The sequence below is a fragment of the Lacerta agilis genome, chromosome 14, assembly GCF_009819535.1.
Source record: "Lacerta agilis isolate rLacAgi1 chromosome 14, rLacAgi1.pri, whole genome shotgun sequence".
Classification (NCBI taxonomy): Eukaryota; Metazoa; Chordata; class Lepidosauria; order Squamata; family Lacertidae; genus Lacerta; species Lacerta agilis.
The window spans coordinates 1,336,790-1,350,689 of NC_046325.1; the positions used below are offsets into that span (position 1 = coordinate 1,336,790).

Genomic DNA, 13,900 nt, shown 5'->3' on the forward strand with positions numbered 1-13,900 from the left:
GACTTTCCTTTCTCCTCTTCCATTTCTAGTTGGGCCTGCTTCCACGTGCGGAGCATTTTGCTGCACCCCACTTCGTGGTCTCGGCAGGGTTAACGTGGCCTCTGTCTGCCTCGGGCCGCTTCTGTGTGTCTTCTGACCCCCGCTCTCTCCCTCCCTGTGGCAGAGACGGCGACACGGACTCCGTGAGCACCATGGTGGTGCACGACGTGGAGGACCTGACGGGCGGCAGTGGCGGCTCAGAGAGCTCCTATGGCGAGGGCACCATGCTGGTGCAGCGGGTGAGAATCACGCTTCGCAGCCTCCGGCCTCTTTGTGTATGTGTGTGTGTGGAGGGGTGGTCCCTCCCCTGGCCTCTCCATCTTCCGCCCGGGAGGGGCAGGAACTGCTTCCTGGGGGTACGGAAGTCCTAAAATCATCTAGCCCAGCCCCTCGCAATGCAGGAATCTCGACTCAAGCATCCATGACAGACACCCATCCATCCAACCTCTGCTTAAAAACCACCAACAAAGAGAGTCCACCGCCTTCTGAGGTCATGGAATTGTAGAGCTGGAAGGGGACCAGTGTTTTTTTCCTGGGGGGGACGCATACCCCTAAACATTTTGGGAATCTAAGTTTGGCCTCATTGAGGGGCAGTATGAGTCGGAAAAGGAGAGTACCCCTAAACATTTTTAAAGGGAAAAAGCACTGGAAGGGACTCCCAAGGGCCATCTACTCCATCCCCCGGCAGCCAGAGGAAGGAATGCCACCTCCTGCCTCCTCACCCCATAGGACCCCTTGCCCTCCTTTTCTCCGCAGCTTAAAGCAGGAGAAAGGGCTGCCGTTGGAAGGGCTGGCCCGGTTTGATCCTCCATTGCTGGGGGCTGGGCTAGATGCCCCTCGGCCCCCTCCCTTCCAACTTCAATTCTGTGAAAAGGACTCTCTGCAGGGGGGGAGCGTCTCACTTTTGGGTCCCGAGGCTTTTATATTCGTTCATTTGTTACGTGCCCTAAGGCCCCAGGGCAAGCGTGCAGCGTTAAAGCACAATATCTGAAACAGCTTGAGGCCGTAAGAACGAGGCGGGTCCTGAAACATTACGCCTCAGGTGTCAAAAGCCGGGGCAAAGAGGTGCGTCTGCAGCTGGTCTCCACCACAGTGGAGGGTTAGACCAGGCATAGGCAAACTCCGGCCCTCCAGGTGTTTTGAGACTACAATTCCCATCATTTCTGACCACTGGTCCTCTTAGCTAGGGATGATGGGAACTGTAGTTTCAGAACATCTGGAAGGCTGGAGTTTGCCTATGCCTGCGTTAGACGCTTGCTGGATGATGGGGGGGGCGGCAGGAGGCTCAGCACTCTAAACGAGATACCAAAGTCTGCCCCTACCGGGCCTGTGTGTGTGTGTGTCGTACTCTGAGCGCCGTGGGGGCTGCAAGACCCTCCCCACCACCGATGGGGCTCCTTTCCTCCGTCCCCGCTGACTTGACACCCCTCCCTCTCGCAGACGCCCGAGGAGGAGCGGGGCCTCCTGCACAGCGACAGCAACGGCTACACCAACCTGCCGGACGTGGTCCAGCCCAGCCACTCGCCCACCGAGGCCAAGAGCAGCAGCAACGGCTCCTCCTCGCCGGCCAAGGACGCAGCCACCGACGTGAGTTTGGGGAAGGCGGAGGAAGGCTTGCTCCAGGCCTCCCACTTTCTCCTTTGGCCTGCAGTGACTCCTCCTCGTAGGGCCTTGGCCACATCCCTCCAGCTCTCTGCATCTTAGCGAGGGGGGGGGGCAGCCGTGGGGCATTTTGGCTGCTCCCCACTCCTTCCTGCCGCAGTGCCTTTGGGGGGTGGAGTTGCAGCCCTTTGCTCTTAGCGAGCAGGTGAGGGTAGCTTGGGAGCTGTCTGTGGACAAACGCCGGCTCCCTCGGCCTGAAAGCGAGATGAGCACCGGAACCCCATAGTCACCTTTGGCTGGACTTAACCGTCCAGGGGTCCTTACCTTTTTCCTCCTCCTCCTCCTCCATGAATCTGCCCAGTCCTCTATTAAAGCCACCTGGGTTGCTGGCCATCGCTACCTCCTGTGGCAGGGAGTTCCATAGCGGAACTCAGCATTGCAGGAGCCCTTCCAAGCAGGACTTAAAGCAGAAGGAGGTGGTGGAGGTTCTGGTTCCTTTTTTTAAAAAAAAAAAAACTGTTCAATGCAAGATTTTACAATTCTTGGGATACTCACGGCAATTATTCCAAATCAGGTTTGTGCAGAATCACAAACGGCTTGTAGCTAGTTTTTTTAAACGTAGGCAGTAGTTGTAATAAAATGTGAGATTCTGCGAGCTCCAACCTTTTATCCAAAGCTGGCAGGGAAGGAAAGTACAGGGAGTTAAAGCTAATTAAATAAACCATGCATGGTCCTTGGGCGTTTGGGCTTGTTGGGGCTGTGCAGGGGCCTGGCATTGGAACCCTCCCCCTCCAGGAATTGGATATCGTCCCCTAACCTGCTTCTGTCTCTCTCTCTCTCTCTCTCTCTCTCTCTCTCTCTCTCTGTTCCCCCCTCCCCCCTCAATTGCAGTACCAGTCAAGGGGGCTGGTCAAGGCTCCCGGGAAGAGCTCCTTCACGATGTTTGTGGACTTGGGCATCTACCACAGCTCGCCTGGAGGGGGCGACACCATCCCCATCACTGGTGAGACGTTGCAGGGAGGCTAGATGGGAAGGGGAGGAGAGGGGTGTCCCTTGGCCTGCTTCCTCCCGCACGAGAGCCTGTGCGGCACAGACTTGTCGTTAAAAATAGATCCATGTTGTGGGCCAATATTTTTTTATTTCAGACAATACCCATAGTCAGTGGAGTGGGACACTTCAAATAATGGCAAAAATATGTTTCTAGATTTGTTTGGCAGGGGAAGAAACAAAGGATTAAATTTCAATTACTAACAGATGCAAAAGAAAGAGGTGGATTTTCCCTGCCGCATTTGAAATTATATTATGAAGCGTCCTGTCCCTGCTGGCTGCAGGAATGGATAACTTTAAAAAATACAGATATTTTGGACCTTGAGGGTCATGACAACAGAGTTGGATGGCATGCATATTTATGGTATAAGAAGACCAAAGTGCATAAATGGTTTTTGAATCATTTGGTAAGAAAAATCAATTCATGGAAGGTCCCAGGTTCAGTCCCCGAAGGCAGCATCTCCAGGTAGGGCGGGGAACTTAGGAGGCAAGTCCTCACATACAATCGTAGAGTTGGAAGGCACCCCAGGGGTCATCTAGCCCAACCCGCTGCAATGCCGAAAGCGCAGCTCAAGAATCCACGACGGACAGCCGTCAAGGCTCTCTTGAGAAGAGGCCGTCACGTCAGGCTGCTCAGTTCCACCCTCCCCCCCCCCCCGGAGCAAACCAGGAAGGCTTGACCTGTGTGATTTCTCTCTCTTTCCACCCGCAAAGCGTTTGACCCAGGGCGGCTGGAGCAGCTGCAGCTGGAGGCGCGGAAGGGCTCCGTGGTCAACGTGAACCCCACCAACACGCGGCCCCACAGCGACACCCCCGAGATCCGCAAGTACAAGAAGCGCTTCAACTCGGAGATCCTGTGTGCCGCCCTCTGGGGTGAGAAGGCCGGGGCCGGGTGGGGAGGGAGGGAGGGAGGGCAGGTGGGCCAGGGCACGGCTGCTGCCCCTCCCAGTCCCCCTGGCCCCTCCCTCACCCTCTGCCTTGGTGCCCACCCTCTAGGGGTCAACCTGCTGGTGGGGACCGAGAACGGGCTGATGCTCCTGGACCGGAGCGGGCAAGGGAAGGTCTACACCCTCATCAACCGGCGCCGCTTCCAGCAGATGGACGTCCTGGAAGGGCTCAACCTCCTGACCACCATCTCGGGTGAGGAGTGGGGCCGGCCTCCCCATAAATCCCCCCGGCAGCCCTGTACTTCTTGATTGATATGGGTGCACAGCAAGGTTCAGGGAGAAGAAGAGGGAAAGCCTGGAGTCCCAGAGGGAGAGGGGGCCACAGGATGTCAGAGAATGGCAGGACGTTGCGGATGGTGCACCCCAGGGGAAAGGGGGCTGGAGTCTGACTGGGGAGAGGAGGCCAGTGATTTGTGGGGAGCTGTACCAGGAGTCAGAAGCAGGAGCAGCTTCAGAGCTGGAGGGGGGCAGGTCCTGCAAGGGAAGGGTCCAGGGGCTTCCCTGCTCCTTCCCCCCTGTCTCCCGGAACCAAGAGGGGATTGAAAAGGGAGGAGCAGAGGACGTTTCCACGCAGGCGCAGTCTCTGGCTGCGTGTGTTGCAGGGAAATGCATTTTAGGGTGGCAACTGCTGCATAGCTCCCGGACCTGGGAAAGAGCTGTGGAAGCGACTCGTCCGTGTTAACTTTGGCAATAACGACTTGACTCTCTGCCGTGGGCGTCCCTTGGGCTGCCTAGTGCCTTGACACAGGAGCACAGCCCTGCCCAAGGAGAGGGCTCTGGAACTGTAGAGCACACGCATCTCTTGCACACACATCCTGCAGGGAACCCTTTTCCTCCCCTGACCTGTGAATAAAGGATCCTTGGTTCTCCCCCCCCCCTTTTAGGGAAGAGGAACAAGCTTCGCGTCTACTACCTCTCCTGGCTGCGGAACAAAATTTTGCACAACGACCCTGAAGTGGAGAAGAAGCAAGGCTGGACCACCGTGGGGGACATGGAGGGCTGTGTCCACTACCGCGTGGGTAAGTGGGGTGCAGGTCCCCGGCTGAGCGGTCAGGGCCAGGAGCCCCCACCCCACCCCAGGGGGGCGGACACAGTCCAGCCCAGAAGCCTTCTGCCCCAGGAAGTATTAAATTGTCAAATTTGTCCCGTCCTCTGTTAAAGCCACCTTGGTCGGCAGCCATCACGGCCTCCTGTGGGAGGGAGTTCCGCAGTCCAGCGATCTGTCTCTCATGGCCAAGCTCGCCCTCTCTCTCTTGAAACCAGCAGGGGGAGCCCCTTGGGCCTGGAACTGCCCCAGGTTATGAAGGGAAGGTGTGGAGTCCAGCCCTAACATTCCCCCCCCCCTTTCCTGGTTCTTTCCCTCAGTGAAATACGAGCGGATCAAGTTCCTGGTCATTGCACTCAAGAACTCAGTGGAAGTCTATGCCTGGGCACCCAAGCCCTACCACAAATTCATGGCCTTCAAGGTACTGGGGAGGCTGGAATCGGGGGCTCCCTGGGGGAGAAGCGAGCCTTTGGGACTCATCTGCACGGCAGGGCCCCTGGTTTTCAGCGTGGGGAGCGGGAGCCTCACAAAAGTGTGGCTTGGCTGGAAGGACCAAGGGAGAGGGGACTGATTTGGTGATCGGGAGGGGAGCGTTGGAAGGGGCACCCAGGGGCCATCTAGACCAGCCCCCGGGTGCAATGAAGGGGTGACCGCTGAAGAACCCCTGACAGGTGCAGCGTCCACCCCCTTCCGAGGTCATAGGATTGTGGCATTGGAAGGGGTCCCGGGTGGCTCCTCGTGGCCACCCTCCAGCCAGAAGCCCCCCACCCCAACACCCTTCCTGCCTCCCCCCACCTCACCATGCTGCCTCTTCCAGTCTTTTGCTGACTTGCCTCACCGGCCGCTGCTGGTGGAGCTGACGGTGGAGGAGGGCCAGCGGCTCAAAGTGATCTACGGATCCTGCGCCGGCTTCCACGCCATCGATGTGGACTCAGGAAACAACTACGACATCTATATACCAGTACATGTAAGTCTGGCCAGTGGGCGGAAGAGAGGGGCAGGCTGTGGGGTGGGGGTGGGTTCCTCATTTAAGCCTTCCTTCTCCTGCTGCCGCCCCCAGATCCAGTCGCAGGTCACCCCCCATGCCATCATCTTCCTGCCCAACGCCGAAGGGATGGAGATGCTCCTTTGCTACGAGGACGAGGGCGTCTACGTCAACACCTACGGGCGCATCATCAAGGACGTCGTGCTGCAGTGGGGGGAGATGCCCACCTCTGTCGGTAAGCCTGGAGCAGCAGGGGGGGGGCTGCATGCAACAGGGGGAGTGTGGCAGCTCTCTGCAGTGGGGCACCTTTTCCTGCCGAATGTCCCAAGTTCAGTCTCCAGCAGCAGCCTCACAGAATCATGGAATTGTAGCGCTGGGAGGGGACCCCCAAGAGCCATCTAGTCCAGCCCCCTGCCAGTAAAGAAAAGCAGCTGAAGGGTCCCTGACAGATGGCCATCCAACCTCTGCTTAAAAACCTCCAAGGTATCGGGAGTCCCCAAACTCCCAAAGGCCTTCCATCCATCGTCAAACAGCTCTTACTATCAGAATTTTTTTCCTGGTGTTGAGTTAGAATCTCCTTTCTTCTAACTTGAAGTCATGGGTTCGAGTCCTTCCCTCCGGAGCAGGAGAAAACAAGCTTCTTCCACCGTGACACCTCTCATTCTTCTCTTCACCAGGCTCAATATCCCCAGTTCCCCAGGTGGGGCTGTGAAATACTCCTGGCCTGAAACCCCCCCCCCCTGAGTCACTGCTGCCAGTCAGTGTTGACATTTCCCAGTGGCTTATTATTCATTTGCTTCCTGCCAAAGGAGCCCCAGGGTTGTGCAAACATCAAAACACACAGAAACCATGCCGTATGTTGAAAGACGGATCTGGATCAATACAGTGGTACCTCCGGTTGCGCATGGGATCCGTTCCAGAGCTCCGGTCGGATCCCGAGGTGTGTGTATCCGGAGGTGCCGCTTCTGCGCATGCACGCGGTGCGTAGAGCGCTTCTGCGCGTGTGGCAAAACCTGGAAAAATGCTTCCAGGTTTGCTGCGCATGTATCCCGAAGGATACATAACAGGAGGTGAACATAAGTAGAGGTACCACTGTATATACAAGGAATAATGTGACTGGTGCGTTTTGGACCCGTTTCTGGGTCATCTTCAAGGGCAGCCCCATGCAGAGTGTGTTTCAGTACTCTAATTTGGAAGCTGCCGGAGGGTGGTGGCCGGGTCACCTGTGCCCCAAAGGGGCTGCAGCTGGGCAGAGGCGCTCCTAGCCCCCGGGGCATCGCGTGACAGAGTTGCATTTAGGACTCATTGCTGAGCTGCAGCCGCTTCCTGTCTTCCTTGAGGGCTTGGGACACACAGGGACACACACACACACACACGCACACCGTGCTCAAGGAGGAAGACTCATGCCTCCCCCTTTCTCTCCTCCTGCCCCTCAGCTTATATCTGCTCCAACCAGATCATGGGTTGGGGCGAGAAAGCCATTGAGATCCGCTCGGTGGAGACAGGGCACCTGGACGGCGTCTTCATGCACAAGCGGGCACAGCGCCTGAAGTTCCTCTGCGAGCGCAACGACAAGGTGGGTGCGAGTCGCGCCTCCTGGATCGAGCCCCAGCTGGACTCTGCCTCAGCCGAGAGCTGGGGGCCGGTGGCGCATGTGCGTGTGTGTTGTGTTGCCTCAAGGCACAACAGCCCCATCCCGGCTGGCTCTACATTTGCTGACCCTCCCCCTGACAATCTCCCCTTCCTCTTTGCTGCATCAGTCAGGGTTCTGGATCAGGCCCAAGAACCACATTTTTTGGGGGGCGGGTCTGTCTTGGGAGACCCGGTGCTTGGCCGTGCCTTTGAAGGCCGGATCCGGCACAACGGTGGAGGGCTTACTTTCATTTTCAAGCAAACAAGTAGATAGCTGTTTATTTCATTTCATGTATGAGTGGTGTATGGAGATTATGAAATCATTTTTTGTAAAGTGCTTTGAGGTTTTATATGTGTGTTTGGGGGGGGGGTTTCCTATGAACATTATGAAATGGAATAAGTATAAATAAACAGCCTCAAAGCACTTTACAAAGAAAAGGTAAGAGGAATTAGCAGCAATAATTTAAGGCTTTCGAAAAGTATAAGAAGCTGTAGGCTAAAAGAACTCGCACTGAACATCTGGGTAGACTTAACGAAACAAAAATGTGTTTTGTAGGTACCAAGAAAGAGTGTGGTGAAGACACCTGCTTGAGATCAATAGGCAGGGAGTTCCAAAGTGCAGCCACAGCAAAAGACAGATTTCTTTCTTCCCAATGTGGAGCAGGTGGCAAGTGTAACAGTGCCAGTTCCCTTGATAGGAGTGGCCGTGGAGTAAGGGGTCTTGGTTGGAAACTCTAGCAAATGGCCCAGCAAGTGGCAGTTTGCCGTTTGGGTAAAGCGGAGATCTGAGCAAAGAGGAAGGCAGAGGTTTGGTCATGGGGGGGGGGGTCAAGAGATGGGGGGACAGTCTACCAGGAGCAGGACCCTCAAGAGAGTTGAACTTGGAGCAGCCGCCCCTGGCACAAACGGGTGGAGAATGCAGGCATCCGTCCCACGGCCTGCAAGCAGTAGCCGGGTGGGGGCCCACATTCTCCACCAATCTGGAGACACCCCCAGCTCCCTTGAGCCGTACCTCCCACCAGAGCCAGCTGGGAGGGCCACTGCTTGACTGCAGAGGAACTGGGGAGGGCCACTGCTTGATTCCTGACCCCCCCCCCCACGGACTGCCTGCTCTTCCTCCCTTCCTCCCTCCCTGCAGGTGTTCTTCGCCTCCGTTCGCTCTGGGGGCAGCAGCCAGGTCTACTTCATGACCCTGAACAGGAACTGCATCATGAACTGGTGAGGGCAGGGGGGCTCGCCCCAGCCCGCCCCTCCTGCTTGCCCCACTCCATGGAGGATCTCGTCAGATGCCCTGCTTGAGCTCAAGGCGGCCCAGAGAAGACCACCCAGTGAAAGTGGAAGCCATGCCTTGGAGGGTCACTTCTCAGCCCCGCCCTCCCCTCCTCTCGTTTGGGGGGCTCTGCGTCTCCCCCTTTAACTCTCCTGTTTCTGATAGGGAAGAAGTCGGGTGCTTGGCTGGGGTGGGGCGGGGACGGGCGTCCAGTCCTAAGAAGGACAGCCACCCCTTGCTGCATCCAGACCCCCAAAGAGATGCCTGCCGTGGGGAGGGGCGGGGGGAGAGGCGTCTGAATTACTCCCCCTCCTCATCCCGGAATTCAGCAGTATTTCAGTGTCCCAAAGAGGATGTGGGGGGAACGGCCTCTGGGGCAGGGTTTAATTATCAAAGCCAAATCATGTAAATAGAAGCAGCTGGGAGTCCCCCACCCACCCACCCACTTTCCTATCTTCCAATCAGAGGAGGAGGAAAGGCTGCAGCTCCCCACAGCTTATGGGGACGGGGTGTTGGGAGTAGCTGGGAGCCACTTTTGCGGGGGGGGGGGAGGAAGTGGGGGTGTTCTCCCATTCTGAGCCACTTTCCCCACATCCCTTGCAGGCAGACCTCCTTGGCTTTGTGAAACCTCCCTCACCCCCCAAAAAATTAATCTTGCAGCACGTGCCAAGCATCTCCACCTGCTGGCTTCCCTCTCCCCCCCCTTCTCTCGTATCCGTGGGGCTGAGAATGAGGTTGCCCCCACCCTGGCTCACCAGTAAGTTTCGGGGGGGGGGGCAAAGTGGCTGGCACCTCCCTCCTGACCCGCCACCCCGACCAGCCGTGGGACGTGTGTTGGATGTATATCAGAATTCTCTCCCGCCCCCCCCAGCCCCCCATGGGGGAACGCTGTGTATATTTTGCTTTAAATATTCCTTTTGTAATGGCAATTAAGTAATTAACTAACAAAGCACTTTAACTGGGCCCACCCAATCAGGGTGGTTAGTGGATTGGGAAGGGGGAGCAGGAAGCTGAAGGGGGGGGGGCTTGGCAGTGTCTCCCCACCCCACCCCACCCCAAACCCTGCAAGGCCTCAGCAAGGCAGCTTTTTCCTTCCCAGGGTGTTGTGGGGGAGGCAGGAGGTGAAGTTGGCTTCTCGCCTAAGCAGAAGCAAACAGCCTGTCTCCTTCCTTCCTTCCCTCTCTCGATTCCTCACTGGGTTTGGGGCTTCCCATGGGGGTGGCTGCTGGAGAGAGGCGGGGGCCACGAGGCCAGATCCCCTTGCGCAACCCTCTCCCCGCCCCCCCCCCTTCCTTGGGCAACTTTGGTTTCTTGTGTATTTTCGCTTGCGTTTGTATATAACCCTCCCGGACCCCCGCGTGGGCGAAGGGAGCTGCCCCCCCACCCCGCCCTCCAGCAATCAGCGGTGGCCTTGGGATGATGATGATGATGATGAAGAAGACGACATCTGTTTAATAAAAGAACCAAAATCTGTGAGTCCTCCTCGTGTGGCTGTCTCTCTTTTCCCAGGGCGCCCCAGTCTCTCTATCCTCGCGCCCAGAAGGAACCTGGAAGTGGCGTCTTCAGCAGGGGCGTCGCAGGGTGGGGGCGGGGGGGCGGGCCGCCCCTATGTCAAGGGGAGGTGGGGTGACACTTTGGCCGACCCCTTTTGCCCCGCCCCGCCGGGCGGACCCGAAGGGGGGGGCATGTAGCCTTTTCCCCCTTCCAGCCGCTATTTTTCGGCGGGAGGGGGGGCGACCAGCGAGGGGGTGTGTCAAACCTCTCACCCCTTCCTCGCTGGCCACCCCCCCCCCGCCAAAAAAACCGCGGGGGGGGCGGGGAAAGGAAGCAGAACAGGCGCATTGAAGCGCTTGTTCTGCTTCTTTTTGCCCTTTCCGACGCTTTTTTTTGGAGGGGGGGTCAAACATGTCACCCCTTCCCCGCTGGCCACCACCCCCCACCGAAAAACCGCGGGGGGGCGGGGAAAGGAAGCAGAACAGGCGCATTGAAGCGCTTGTTCTGCTTCTTTTTGCCCTTTCCGACGCTTTTTTTTGGAGGGGGGGTCAAACATGTCACCCCTTCCCCGCTGGCCACCACCCCCCACCGAAAAACCGCGGGGGGGCGGGGAAAGGAAGCAGAACAGGCGCATTGAAGCGCTTGTTCTGCTTCTTTTTGCCCTTTCCGACGCTTTTTTCGGGGGGGGCCGACCAGCGAGGGGGGGTGTCAAACCTGCCACCCCTTCCTCGCCGGCCACCCCCCCCCCCGCCGAAAAAAAAGCCTCGGAAAGGGGGAAATTCCCCCTTTCTGCATACACGTGCATCGTGACGTCATGATGACGTCACGGCGCACGCGTCGTGCCCCTCCCCCAAGGGGTGCCTCTGCGCTGCCGCCGCCCCCAGCAGCACTGAGGCTAGCTACGCCAGTGCTCTTCAGACAAAGATGGTTCCCTCTGCCCTTCTCCTCCTGTGTTCCTCTTGCTCCCTCCTTTCCCACTCATTCCATCCCATGCGTGGCTCAGAACAACCAGCCCCATGTGGAGAAGGACGAGCGCTGCTCCATCTCCTGCCATTTCTCTTAAGCCCCTCTCTCACACAGCGCACAGTTTAACTGTGGATCTCCCTTCGGCAGGAGGTGCTGACGGTCACCTTGTGGGGTGGCTTTGGGGGGGAGCATTAGACAAATTTGGGGAGGAGGAGAGGGCAGCCGGGGGCTACTAGCCAGGAAGGCTGCGCTGTGTTTCCAAAGACACAGAGGCAGCGAGGCTTCTGAAGACTCAGTTTCCCGAAACCACAGGAAGAGAGATTGGCCCTTGTGCTTGGATCCTGTTCGCAGGTTTCCCAAAAGAGTCACCTGGTTGGCCCCTGTGAGAACAGGATATTGGACCAAATGGGCCAGAGACCTGACCCAGCAAGCTTTTTTTTATTAACCAAAATACACATACACATAAAACAGATACACCTACACACACATATATAAACCAAAATACATCATCATCCATATATTTTTATTACAAAAACTATTTAAAAAATATAAATTCTTTCTAGCCTTCTGTCCACTTCAGTTGGGCTAGATTTATACATAGTCTCATCCTTGGGCTCCCCACTTTTATCTCTTCATTAAATTGTACATTAGATTTGTTTTCCATATGTGAATTTTTGTGACTCAGGCCTGATGTAACTCAGCTTTTCTCATATTTACAATAACATGACGTTTCTCCAGCCGCTCTGGGTGGCTTCCAGCAGGTATAGAAACACAATAAAACATCTCAGATTTAAAACGTCCCTCTACAGGGCTGCCTTCAGGTGTCTCCTGAAAGTGAGTTGTTCATTTCCTTGACATCTGACAGGAGGGCAGCTCAGCTTTTATAGAAGCCTCTCTCCCTTCTCCTGGAAGGAGTGACCCCCGGCTCTTTCTGGCCAGAGAGATCCGGAGTCCAGTTGCTCAGGTGTAGGCAGCTCAAGCACACACACACACCTTAATTTTTTTATTGCATTCAAGTGGAGGTCATCCGCTGCATCCCAGCAATTCGTCTTGCTTGGAGACCTTCCGGAAGGCACCCCCCCTCCTGTTTCCCTATCACAAAGAGGCTGGGAAGTGAGTGGCGGGCTTAGAGAAATGGTGGGGGGAAGATCCGGGCCTTTCTTCGCTCTTCTGGGTAACACTCCCCCCCCAAAAACACACTTCTCTTAGCATTTCACCCCTTAAAAATCCTTTATATTCCTCCTGCAAAACCTTTGCTGTTCCCTGCAGCCTCGCAGGGCCTCCCACAATGTTGTTTGTGCCGAAAATAAGAAATGGAGACCATTATATATATCGTTAAGCTACTTCATAGATACAGATCTATAGGTGCTTAATGGGGGGATGGAAAGAAGAGGAGGCCCCTCCCCACCCACTGCGGAATGGGGGGGGTCATACCTAAATGTGGGGTGCAGGGCAGATGGGCCTGGCAATGATCTCTGTTGGGCCCCTGCCCAGGGGGCAGGAACTGAAGCAATGGGTTCAAATGGCAAGCAGATGCCAACACAACCTTAGGAAGAACCTCCTGGCAATGCCAGCTGGTAAGAGCCATTTGGTGGTGGCACAGAAGGTGGCGGGCTCTCCTTTTTTGGGCTTTTTAAAACACGTTTGGTGGCCCATGCTTTAGCTGTGTGCTTCCTGCATCAAAGGGGGTTGGACGAGATGACCTTTGGGGTTCCCTTCCAATTCTGTGGTTTCCCCACACTCTGTTGCCAAGGGAAATCTCCCTGAGGGGGTTGTGGGTGCCTTTCCGTTCTGGAGTTGGTGCCGAGTCCTTAAGCCCAGTGGTGGCACCATGTGGCTTCTCCAAGAACTGGGCCAGACCCCGCTAAAAGGCACGGATTAATTCTCAAATGGTCAGCGACCACAGGGTTTATAGAATCCTAGAACTTCAGAGCTGGAAGGGACCACGAGAGTCATCTAGTCCAGTGTTTTTCAACCTTTTTTGGGCAAAGGCACACTTGTTTCATGAAAAAAATCACGAGGCACACCACCATTAGAAAATGTTAAAAAAAATTAACTCTGTGCCTATATTGACTATATATAAAGTAATTCTCTTGAATTTTTCAATTTTTCCCACGGCACACCAGGCAACATCTCGCGGCACACTAGTGTGCCGCGGAACAGTGGTTGAAAAACACTGATCTAGTCCAACCTTTTTTACCCAACACGGGACTCAAACCCACGACTCTGAGATGAAGAGTCTCGTGCTCTGAGATTGGGTTTCACAGGGAGGCATCCCAAGCAGTGGGGGTGGCTTCCTCTGACCCCTTTTTTCCGGCTGCAAGCTAGAAGTTTATAAAATAATGCATCGCCTGGATAAAGTAGCTAGAGAAATGTTTTTCTCCCACTGCAACTCATGGTCATGCCATGAAGGTGCCGGGCAGATAAAACAAAACCCTTCTTGACCCAGTGCAGAGTTAAGCTATGGAACTCCCTGCCACTGGAGGCAGGGAAGGCCACCAACCTGGGTGGCTTTGAAAGAGGATGGGACAAATTCACGGAGGAGGAGAGGGCAGCCAATGGCAGCTGGACAATCATGCTTCTGAATCCCAGTTGCTGGCGATGCCAGGAGGAGACTGGGATTGTTATACTCAAATCCTGCTTGCCAGTTCCCCATATTGGGCATCAGGTTGGCCACTGTGAGAGCAGGATGCTGGACTTGATGGGCCCCCTTTGGCCTGACCCGGCTTTCCTTATGTTCAAGCTGATTTTGTCCATCCCTTTTTAGTACATGTCTCTGTGTGTTCGCACGTGCATATGTGCTTAGAAAAAAAATATTGGTACTTTATCCAAAATACACAGCAGTTCATACTCATTACAAAGCATTTTTTTTT

At 55.7% G+C, this 13,900-nt stretch overlaps 1 protein-coding gene across 10 annotated transcripts in view; it reads left to right on the forward strand.

Annotated features, from left to right (window-relative positions):
* MINK1 (misshapen like kinase 1) overlaps positions 1-8,664 on the forward strand; it is a 52,800-nt gene extending 44,136 nt beyond the window's left edge. For 3 of the 10 annotated variants that reach the window (XM_033169100.1, XM_033169106.1, XM_033169104.1), the window contains 11 exons: positions 164-278; positions 1,480-1,626; positions 2,533-2,644; positions 3,403-3,561; positions 3,685-3,828; positions 4,520-4,654; positions 5,001-5,101; positions 5,498-5,647; positions 5,741-5,900; positions 7,102-7,241; positions 8,436-8,659. In XM_033169100.1, the coding sequence (XP_033024991.1) occupies positions 164-278; positions 1,480-1,626; positions 2,533-2,644; positions 3,403-3,561; positions 3,685-3,828; positions 4,520-4,654; positions 5,001-5,101; positions 5,498-5,647; positions 5,741-5,900; positions 7,102-7,241; positions 8,436-8,519 (1,447 nt within the window). In that variant the 3' untranslated portion in view covers positions 8,520-8,659. Of the gene's footprint in view, positions 1-163; positions 279-1,479; positions 1,627-2,532; positions 2,645-3,402; positions 3,562-3,684; positions 3,829-4,519; positions 4,655-5,000; positions 5,102-5,497; positions 5,901-7,101; positions 7,242-8,435 lie in introns of all 10 variants that reach the window. The other 7 variants (XM_033169102.1, XM_033169105.1, XM_033169103.1 and 4 more) reach the window with 5 other exon arrangements.
* The last annotated feature ends 5,236 nt before the right edge of the window (positions 8,665-13,900 follow it).